Source organism: Bufo bufo, chromosome 8 (assembly GCF_905171765.1).
Source record: "Bufo bufo chromosome 8, aBufBuf1.1, whole genome shotgun sequence".
In the NCBI taxonomy this organism is placed as follows: domain Eukaryota; kingdom Metazoa; phylum Chordata; class Amphibia; order Anura; family Bufonidae; genus Bufo; species Bufo bufo.
The window spans coordinates 16,802,569-16,814,072 of record NC_053396.1 but is presented as its reverse complement, the minus strand read 5'-3'; the positions used below and the strand labels follow the sequence as shown (position 1 = coordinate 16,814,072).

General features: G+C 48.7%; 1 protein-coding gene across 1 annotated transcript; it reads right to left on the bottom strand.

Moving 5' to 3' along the window:
* Positions 1-879: 879 nt before the first annotated feature.
* Positions 880-11,281, bottom strand: URM1 (ubiquitin related modifier 1). The gene is made up of 5 exons (XM_040404833.1): positions 11,205-11,281; positions 7,656-7,726; positions 4,464-4,545; positions 3,607-3,655; positions 880-1,255 (listed from the first exon to the last, which is right to left on the bottom strand). Exons 1-5 carry the CDS (start codon positions 11,261-11,263, stop codon positions 1,187-1,189), a joined length of 330 nt encoding a protein of 109 aa, XP_040260767.1. The 5' UTR covers positions 11,264-11,281; the 3' UTR covers positions 880-1,186.
* Between the last annotated feature and the right edge of the window lie 223 nt (positions 11,282-11,504).

The following is an 11,504-nucleotide window of genomic DNA, read 5'->3' as shown; positions in this document are numbered from 1 at the left end:
TAAATTTCCTTTCCTGAAGACCCCGGTAAGGTGCTTAAGTGGCAGGGGTGAGCAGCAGTGCGTTTGATGGCCGCCGAGCACCAAAGACAAGACAATCATCGCCCTCAGCTTACGGGATTATTTTTCCGCCCCTTTAATAAATCAAGATATTACAGCGCGTTTCATCCAGAGGTCTCTGCTGCGATACAATGCCGCTGCGGAGTGATAACGCGTCTTGGGGGAAGACTAGGTTCACAAAAAAAAAAAGCCGAAGCAAAGCCATTTTTCTTCCTTTTCTTACACTGATTGCTGCCAAGCAGCAGCTTAATTCAGTCTGGTATTCTGAGAATCGAGAAGGTCGGGTTAGAGATCTCCCAATATGCAGCCATTTTATGCCCTGAGCGGAGTCCTGCCAGTAATGCAGTTTATAAGGCGGCCAAGGTCAGGCCATTTTTTTTTTCAAATTTACCACAGGTACACAGCGAGTCATCAGCACGCACAAAATGGCCGCTTCTGTTTAGGGTCCATTCACACGTCCACAATTTCGGAACGGAATTGCGGACCTATTCATTTCTATGGGGCAGCACGATGTGCTGCCCGACTCCGGAATAGCGAATCCGCACTTCCCGTTCCCGAAAAAAATAGAACATGTCCTATTCTTGTCCGCAATTGCGGACAAGATTAGGCATTTTCTATTAAGTGCCGGCGATGTCCGTGTTTTGCAGATCCGTGGATCCGCAAAACACACACGGACGTGTGAATGGACCCTTAAAGGGGTATTCTGACCTATTAGAAAATGTATGGTGTATCCTACGTCTTCGATCCGAATACCCCTTTAACCTGGGATTGGTTTCCCTCTGATTACAATGTAGGACAATTAAGTGACTCCAAAGAGGACGGTAAAAAACAAAAAATCGTCATATTTAATAAGAATGAAGTGAAGTAGAAGACGGCGTCCAGAAATACAATATCCTTAATTAGGATGCGTGTTTATAAGGCCACCGGTAGACGAGACGTCACGGAGCAGATGGGCCTGACCTATTAGCTTGAAGACTTGACATAAGATGCGGCTTGGCAGACGTCACATGCATGTACCACCTCACGGAGAAAAAAACGCCACATTACATATGTTGATGAAGATGCCAGGGATGCCCCCCCTCCCCCGTAAGGAATCAACGGTTTCTTCCAGATCTGCAGACGTCTTCCGCTATCCGCCGTGTAACGTGGAGATGAACACAATGTTGTCTCGATCTTGAATCTTGTAATCCAGCTCGCCCTGCAGACGTGACATGGAAACACGCGTGAGCAAAGACATACCCTTTTAATATAGGGGGATCAGCAGCTGTAAAACTACAACTCCCAGCATGAACACTTACTTGGTCATTCTGATAACTCTCATGGAATTGAAAGGAGGATTCTGGGAGTGTAATAGCTCGAGTGCCGGAGGTTGCTGATCCCTGTACTATAGATTATATGATCATCCATAGAAGACTTTACAGCTTACCCTGCATCCCGAAATCCGAATGGCTGAGCATGCATGTGTTTTCCATAGTAAGAGGTAATGAAGCCAATACCAGACAATTCTGTCGGAGACATATTCCCACAAGCTGAAATCCAACATGCCCGTTCCTTATCTCCTCAGAGATCTGTATCTCCTCCATACACATTAGATCGACAGCTGATCTTGGCGAAATCGGCAGATACAGCAGACATTTATCTAATGTGTATGGCCGCCTTAAAGGGGTTGTTCCACTACAACTCATCCCCTAGACACAGGCTAAAGAATAAGTGTCTGACCGCGGGAACCCAACCACTAAAATGGGGGTCCGTGCCCCTTGTTTGAGTGGATCGGCAGGCACGCAACTCTATGGGACTACCAGAGATAGCAGAGTACAAGCGCTCAGCTATCCCACATAGAGATAACTGGAGCAGCACTGCGCATGTGTGTTTGCCGATCCACTCAAACAGGGGAACACAGGCCCCCATTCTGGTGAATGGACATGATCGTCAGGAGCCTCCACCAATCTACCACTTATTCTCTATCCTGTGGATAGGTTGTAGTCATTGGACAACTCCTTTAAAGGGGTTGTCTCATCTCGCCGTTACTAAGGCGAGATGAGACACAGTCCTGACCACCAGCCGGCTGGGAAACAGCAGAGCGCTCCGGGGCTCACATCTTCAGTACCTTCCATTTGGGTGCATGGGAGCTACGGAAACAGAGTACACAGCAAGCTATGCAGTTTCGGAGTTAGGGAATCGCCGGAGCGCTCTGCCGTTTCCCAGCCGGCTGGTGGTCAGGACTGTGTCTCATCTCGCCTTAGTAACGGCGAGATGAGACAACCCCTTTAAAGTGGAGTAGTAACCATAACGGCTGTGACCCAGCTTTCCCAGTGTCTATCAAAATATGGCTGGGTACCAGGAGCAATATACAGTCAAAAGACCAGCATACATATTGTGTGTCAACATTAAAGGGGTTATCCAGGGAAATATAATGATGACCTATCCTTAGGATAAGTCATCATTATAACATTGGCAAGGGTCCGAGTCCCGGCACCCCCGCCGATCAGAGAGCCGCTGTGCTTACCGGAGCTCCCAGCAGCTTTCAAAGCAGAGCGCCGCACATCGTATAGCAACTGTGCTTGGTACTGTAGCTCAGCTCCAATCAATTCAATGGGGCAGAGGAGCAGCAGCTAGGCCACGATGTGACCGATGAAAGTGACGCCACATGTCCTAGGAAGAGGTCACGGTGCTCACAGAGCGCCAGCCTCTTCAAACAGCTGATCGGCGGGGGTCAGACCCCTGCCGATCTGATATTTATGACCTATCCCGAGGACAGATCATCAATATAAATTACCGGATAACCCCTTTAATCTTGTGTATACGTGCAACTTAAAGGGGTTGTGCAGGACTAAAATAACACGACTGCTTCTCTCCAAAAACAGCGCCACACCTGTCCACAGGTGGGTTCCTGTACTGCTGGTGGACAGATGTGGCGCTGTTTTTAGAAGAAAGCGGCAATTCTTCTTTCTAATCTTGGACAACCCCTTTAACCCTTGCAGCACAGCCCTCTACAAGCATCACAGCCTCTGCCCTAAGCTAAAATGGGAGAGGGTATACATTAGAAAGCTGCCCCCCATACAGATTCCAGTCTCTGAAGGGAGCATCAGAAAACTTCAAATGAAAATTCCTAAAAAATAAAAAATCCATTTTAAAACAAAAAGGTAAAACTGACCTACAATGGGGCGGATAAATGATGTTTTGGCCTCTTCAGCACATAGCTCATAAAGCTGACTAAATTAAACAGGTCAGCGTTCCACCCACGGAGCGACCATTTTGTAAACGGGCCTTGTTTTCATGGGCGGGGAAGTGAAACCCCTCATTGTGTGTCCTTCTCATGTCGCTCACAATGTAAGTCAATGGGTGGCCTTCCTGCCCTTGACATACACTGTAACCCAGAGGGAGTAAGCAATGCTGGGATGCTTGTATCGTCCCGCCCCGCTGCCAGGCCGCAAGGGAACATGGCGACTTACTCTGCATTCATACCCCTAACATTAGTCCAATTAGTGCCAGGGCCAACGAGGGTTCACCACGCCGGCAGAGGCCGAGAAACCATTGTTACGTGCTTACCATCAGTTCCCAGTCAGCGTCATTAATGAGAACCAGGATACCCGGCCGCCTGTGGGGAACGGAAACGCAGTTAATGTGTGTCACGTGACTGGGTATTTCAAAATGGCGGACAAAGAAGAGGGGAATGTCAGAGAGTGGCGACCAAGCAGGTCAGTAGTTAAAAATCAGATGTTGAGACCCCCACTGTTCGTGAACCAAAGGGTTAGGAGAGCTCAGCCCTCTGTTTGCCACTCAGAGGGGTGTATGGAGTCACAGAAAGTCCATAGACTTTATATAAATGGGCATACCACTCATTTCCACTTCCAGCATTACTCACCTCCCGCTATCCCTGCTGCTCTCCACTTCCTGTCCTGGCTCAACATGCTGGAAATGTCCACTCAGTCACCTAGTGGCAGAAAATAGAAAGCAGCAGGGGCCAAGGGAATCAGTGGAGGTGAGTAATGCTTCTTTTTAGGTTATCCACCTGGAAAACCCCTTTAATATGCATTATTAGCAATAAAGTCTAATTCCAAAGAAAATTTGGTTATGACAGTGGTTAAAAGGGGTCATCAGGCCTTCACCACTGATAGCCTATCCTTAGGTGAATGTGCTGGGGCCCCTTCATGCGGATCAGTGGGGGTCTTGGATCTCGGGATAAGCTATTGAATGTTCCAGAGAACCATCTGGGATATGGGGTCCTCACACCTGTATACGTCTGTGACATGGACACTGTGGTCAGGGATGATGTTCTCATCAAACAGCTCCCCATATCTCAGCTTCCTGTGAACGAGACCTAGTACCAAGCTAGGGTTATACAGACGTCTGCTGGACAGTAAAGAAGAGGATCGTGGTGAATATAAAGTGTCCGTCATACTCACACTGTATCCCCCTGAATAAATAGCTCGGGGCGCTCCTTCAGCAAATTCTCTTTTATCCAAACCAGCAACTGCCTGATGTCCCCTGACAGGAAACAGAAGAGGGTTACATGTCTGACACTGCCCGCTGAGCACAGACCGAAGCTGAAAGACAAGACTACCGCACAAAAAGAATTCTTGTCGCACAAAAAAATATTTTGCAATTGCATGTAACTAAAAATTTTGTATAGCCACTGAGGTATTCAATAAAATGTGTGTGTACAGCGCCACCTGCTGTTTGTTCTTTTTCTTATTTCTCTGTCCACATCACTGAGGTGGACACACATGGTCAGTTCCCTCCTTTAACTGCCTCCTGAGCTGCAGCGGAAAAGGACACGACCCCTGAGCTGTGATAGGGAGAGAGCTGCAGCAGAAAGGACACACCTCATGTGAAAGTCAAGGCAGCCATATTTGCGGTCACCCAGCTTTCCCAGATGCAGCTAAATTTATTTACATTTTTGAGTTACATTCGCCTCGACCAGTTTAGCTCTCGCCCCAGACTTCAGAAGTAACCCCCCACCCCCCCAACCTCTCATTTTCTTTCTCTCCTTACACATAGTTTTGCGTCTCACCTCCCACATACATGCATGCTCGGCATGTGTTCTCAATAGGGAGAGGGGAGTAATCTGCTGTCAGACAAGGTAAGTGGAGTTGTCGCCTCTCCTGACATGTCTGTTTTAACTACTTGCATCCCCCATGTAATAACAATTCTGCCGTATCTATTCTTATGTTGTGCTGTTCCTCTCTAATTCCTGCTAGAAGTTAGGAAGGAATTGCTAGCAGTTTGCAATGAAGGTCCAGCTGGGTGTTACCAGCTGAGCATGTGTCCTTGCACATGGCAGCACTAAAAGACTGGCAGAGGAAGCAAAAGTGCACAGAGTGGCTTGGGCCCGCCCTCTGTGCACTTAACGGCTCATTTGCATATGGATTCAAAGTACTTTTTCTCCAGAATGAAGCAACAGATCACTAAGTGAACAGTATCACTACATGCAGCTGAGCTAGCCCTACAAGGCACTGCGCCTGTTTTATCAGTGCTGACACACTCCCTTCAAACACATATAAAACCGTACCTTTATGACCGCCTCATTACTGCAAATACTAACAAGTGCCCTGAAGGTAGTCCCCAGCCCAACAAGCAAGTGCTCCAGCTCTCCTAAGTAAACATGCCCCATATGCCACGAGTGACATCACCACCAATCTGCAGCGTCACTACGTTGGGCAGTGAAATCTTGCGCATGCGCGGTAGTCTCCCTGCCGTGGGTAATGGGCTCACTGATGCCCTGTGCATGTGCACTGCAGTACAGTGTGCAAGTCACAGATTGTTGGAGCCGTCAATCAAGGCGAAGGCAGCGATGTTGGGTGGTGTTGGAGGAGCACTTACCTGCCTGGGGAACAACCTCGGGCCACGTGGCAGTTCATTTGTCAGCGGCCACAAAAGTGCAGGCCTACCCGGCCTACCGCCTGCTTTACCTCCATTTGCTGTGTCGGTGAATGCGGTCTATTGCTCCCTGTTATCAGCCAGAAAAGCGGACGACCAATGGCTGCCAGCCGACAGAAGTGATGTCCAATGGTACTGACTGACAGAGTCCAATGTAGCCCCCCCAGGCGGTATTTCATAGAAATAGATTAAGATTTTTTTCGTCTGTATACTATTATTGGAAACCCCTTTAAGAGTAAAAGGCCCATTTCCAAGGAACCATCTGGAAATGAGAGTCGGGGCCCATTACAAAGGCATATAGAGTGAAGCAGAGGGGGGGGGGGGGATCTGCTGGCAGAAACCAATTTAGTGAGGTGTAATATATAGGACACCCATTAGTCTTTCACACACGGTTCATATGTCATGGATCAGTGCACCGGCAGAAACGTGCCCCCCCTTCTCCAATATGGTGCACTGGAGATGACGCCCGCTGCGGAGAGGGCGGAGAGCTGTACCTATGATGAAGAGCGGCGCTGGTCACTGCAGGGTCAGGCGCAGGGGTAGGAAGGATCGTTTATCAGCCTGACTCGGGAGGGTCAGAGAGTTCTGCCTGGTTCCCCACCCGCCCACATTCTCGGTCCAGGGAAGCCATTGTATAGAGGAGTTACCATGGAGAAGCCAGCATCACTGCGCTTCTCCCATTGTTCCCAGTCTGGGAAGGGGCCATTCCCTTTCGTCTAATAAGTAACCACAGATCTGTTCCAATCAATGTACAGTACGGCTCGGGTCAAAGCGCAGACAATGGACCTTCGCTTTAAATATTTTTTTTTTTTTAAATTGGCTTTTCATAGTTATGTCTCTTTCTGGGAAAGCTGGGTGACTGCTAAACAGGAGTCATTACAGAGATGGTGACTAAGGCGTCCGAAACGTTATCTAATTCCATACCAAGGCTGGATTTAAAAAAAAATATATATATTTGGGTGTCTCCCCCCATCCTCAATAACTATGCATCACAAGGCAAATTTCCCATTCAGGATGCGGAAGCAGTCATGGCAGCCATATTGGCCGTCACCCAGCTTTCCCAGACGCAGCTACCTGCTATCATTTTAAGTTACATGTTGCCTCGACCAGTTTAGCTCTCGCCCCAGACCCAGGTAGCCATTCAAAGAATCCGAATCACTGGGTGGGACGGAGGGGGGATCAATACCAGGATAATAGGGACTCCAGAAAACTTCACAGATGTGTTGACTCTTTGTTTAATTAACCAGAAAGTGATCCTTTTCAAAAGCAATTTCGCACAGGGGGCTCAGCGCTCAGCAAACAGTGCCGGTCAGTTAGCAGGAGGGGGGCAGAGGAACAGCTGGCGTCAGCTTCCATGTGAACTGCATCCTAATCAGTTTAAATGGCTCGCACCAGAGGCCCACCCCCGCATTATGCAGAATTTCACAGAGAGAGAGAACCTGGAGGCCGATGGCGATGGCTTCCGACAGGTTCCCCGGGACTGTCCTCTTCTAGGCCACCTCCATCATCATGGCTTCCCATGACGTCACAGCGCTCACTTACATCACTTGTCACGCCCCGGAGCCAAGCAAACGCTTGTTCTCGTCTCCGCCTCTTAAGCGCTGATCCAAGATCTGTGCCCCCATAGTTAAAAACTTGGGCGTCAAGCTGGCAACTGCCCCAAATGTGGATGAGAACCATCTCATGGCATATCACGGGGGGAGGTGGGGGATACTCACAAGGATCCGGTCGGCCGGGCAGGGTCACGTGGTGCTTTTTGATTCCCTGGAACAGCAGCTCAGCGCCACCTCTGAAATCAGATAATAAAAACATGAGATATGCTGACATGGCGAGCACAGAGGAGGGGGTGTCGCTCACAAGCGGAGCCAGGCGCAGACAAAGGATTCCCCGCAGGCTCCAGCAGGACACGGGGCCGGGATTAGCATTTCTATGTCAGGCTCTCTAGGGTACCAAGGAAAAGTGAAACAAGTTTTGTCTGCGAGGGGGGAGAAGGCGGCTGCGGGATGATTTACTCCTGGACGTGGAGGGCGAGGCGAGGGTCCAATACTGGATTAAAAAATGACCAGCGAATAATATATACGGTGCCCAATTGTGCCACTTTTCTGATACATCTGCTACGAGCCATATTCATGAGATATTCGCCATTTTTAAAGGGCTTTTTCCAAATGTTTAATATTGATGACCAATCCTAAGGACCCCCCAGCGATCAACTGTCTGAGGAGGCCACGGTGCTCCAGATCACCAAGCACAGCGCCGTCCATTGGATAGTGGCTGTGCTTGGTATTGCAGCTCAGGCCCATTCACTGGAATGGGACTGAGCTGGGCCTAGGCCATGTGACCGATGCACGTGACATCACTAGCCTTGGAAGTGGGCGTGGCTCTCCTTGTGTTGGGAGTCAGACCCCCAACAATCAGATACTAATGACCTATGCTGAGGATAGGTCGTCAATATTAAACATCCAGACAAACCCTTTAATCCTATCCAGTCATCAATGTTTAAAAAAAGCTGCACGGCCCTGATCCTCCATGGATCTGCTGAACCAAACTTAGGGCTTTATTACACCAACAGATTATCTGACAAATCATTGGTCAGATGGCCTATTAGGAGTGGACCAATCATTGGTATGATTGGACAGATATTGGTCAGATAATCTGTTGGTGTACTACAGCCCTTAGACAAAGAAAACCCTCAGACCCTCCAGAGTATAACTGGTGGACATGCAGTTCGCTAGCTCAGGGATCAGCACCCTCCGGCACTCCAGTTCTTCTGAAACTACAACTCCCAGAATCCTCCTTTCACTTCTACGACAATGACGCAAACATTGGTAATGCGCTTTTCTCGCGGGGACTCAGTGCAGGGGCAGTTGTGTGACTGGGGCGACTACCTGAGAAGTCATTGGCTGCCACTCAACGCCAACACACACACTATGGGAGTTACAAGAACAGCTGAGCAACTGTGCATGCTGGGAGTTGTAGTTTCAAAGCAGCTGGAGTCCTAGATCATTTCAGACTTCCATGCTACCCCCTAAATCACTCCCTATATTGGTGATGGGCTGGTGGTACCTATTGTGGACTCCGGAAGAATTTCCACTTCCATTGCCAGAGATGGTAAGAGGAAGACCGCCACCAAGGATTGCAGAGCACGTTACCTAGTGAAATCACTGGGTGGTCCGTGTGATGCAGGACGGGTCCGCTCCACTATTACCAAGAGATCCCTTATATTAAAGGGGGGTGTGTAACTAATAACGCCTATCCCCTATCCACAGAATAAGTGCTCATTCAGATGGCCGTATGCTGTCCGCAAAAATGCGGATCCGTTTTTTTGTGGATTAGATGCTGTCCCATTCACTTCTATGGGGCCCAGCAAAAAAAATGAAACATGTCCTATACTTGTCATTGAAAATCAGGACATGGCCCTATTGAAGTCTATGGATCAGCAAAAAAAAAAAGGAATGCAATCCGTTTTTTTGCGGACTGAACTGTCCGCAAAAAAAACGGATCCGCATTTTTACGAACATCTGATCAGTAGGGGTGCTGGGGGTCGGACCCTTGCTGATCTGATATTGATGACCGATCCTGAGATTAGGCCATCAATATCAAATTCCTGGATAACCCCTTTAATCCCTACCGCTTCGGTCCGCACCCTCGGTCCGTAGTTACAGGCTACGAAGGTGAGTAAGTGACCTATGACTGCTGCAGCCAATCATTGGACTACTGCTGAGGCCAGCCACTGACTGCAGCGGTCGTGTGCCGTATTATGGCTGCGTTACCACTGGAGCAGCAGCGATTGAATCTTTGGGGGGTTTTAGTGGTAAAATGTAAATTATGGGGGAGATTTATCAACCTGGTGTTAAGGAAAACTGGCCTAGTTGCCCATAGCAACACTAGACTGTGTCTGGCAGCGCCTTACTCTCTTCAACCCACTCAGAACACATGCATGCTCGGCCTGTCACCTTGACAGCAAGGATAGTGCTGCACGCAGCGCAATTCTAGCTGTCAGATAGGACAGAATGGCCGACAGAGGCTCCAACGCCAAAAAGCTGTTCTTTATAGTGCAACTGTCATTCATTTTTTTTATATTTTTTTGTAATGTATAGGAGCAGTGATACTGACCATTTTTGTAATATACTTTAATTACTGAAATTGTACATTTCTAGCAGCCTAGTATCACAGAACATGGAGCGCGCTGCCCTCAGCGCGCTCCATGTTCCCTCAGCAGCACAGGAGAAGGAAGCAGTGTCGCCCCCCCTCCCCCCTGTGCTGCTGCCGCCGCCGCCTATGAGGAGAGAGAGGGGCGGAGGAGGGAAGGGACTGTGGCCACCGCTGATCGCAGCTCCTTGTTCTAGAGGCCGTGTGCCGGCTATGTGATTCTGCCGCCAACACCCGCCTCCTGTATCTGTATTAAAGGTTAATTATCATTGGTTTTGCAGTGCCCCCCCCCCCCCCCCCTGGATTAAAGCCATTGGTGGCAGTGGCCACAGGATCCCCTCCGCCCTCTTCATTGGTGGTACAGTGGCAGTTGTGATCGGAGCCCCAGGATTACACTGCTGGGCTACTGAAGCCCTGGCTGCCATGGTAACATCCCCGCTGCTGTGTGCACAGGGTAGCAGGGAGCTCTATCAGGGTAAAAAGATCCCAGGCTCTAGCCCCTAAGGGGGCTAATAGTTATTCAATAAAAAGTAAATAAATAAAAATTAATTAAAAAAAAAGTATAAATCACATATATATATGTAAATTCCCAGTTTTATATATGAAATATATAAACAAATAAACGTTACATATCGCCACGTCTGAAAAGTCCAAACTTAAAAAAATAAATCTCCTATGCGGTGAAAAAATAAAAACCTCACAATTCGCCATTTTTTTTTTGTCACCTTGTCCCCCCCAAAAAATAGGATAGGACTGTTCGATTATGGGCTGGACGTTCCATAAAATGCGGAATGCACGCGGCTTTTTCTGGCGTTTTATTTTTTCCGCATGGCATCGAGTATCGCAATACTTTTTTTTATGGTATCGAAATCGAATCAAAATGTTGTTATCGTGACAACCCTACATGCATACATATTCTAGGGCTGTATATATGTGTGTATGTATAGCTACACCTCGTCTCAGAGATCCCACAGTGGGATGGATGACTGCACTGCAGGAGTGAATGGCAGCGGCTGGATCCCCCCTGCTGACATATACACGCCCCCCAGCAGGATCCTACGCCTCAGCCCCGCTAGAAGTCCCTTACAGAGGAATAAAAGGCCAGTTCCGCCACTCACCCAAATTCCAGCAGCACACCCATGGGCGCCGCCATCTTGCCTTGTGCGCCGGAAGTCATCGCCTGCCCACACCGGAAGTTCTCACCTCCCGGCCGGTTGTCATGGTGACGGGATGCAGAAAGACTCCTTGTAAGTTATTCATTCTTCCCTATATGACACGTGAATTATTCATGGGGTTCCCGGCTCATCCTCTGATGTATCACCCTCCCCCATCAGTTTATCACTTCGTTTGCCGTCTTAGCCTCGGCCAATAAATATTCTTCAGCCATTTGCTTTTCCCCCAAGCTCAGGCTGCCAACC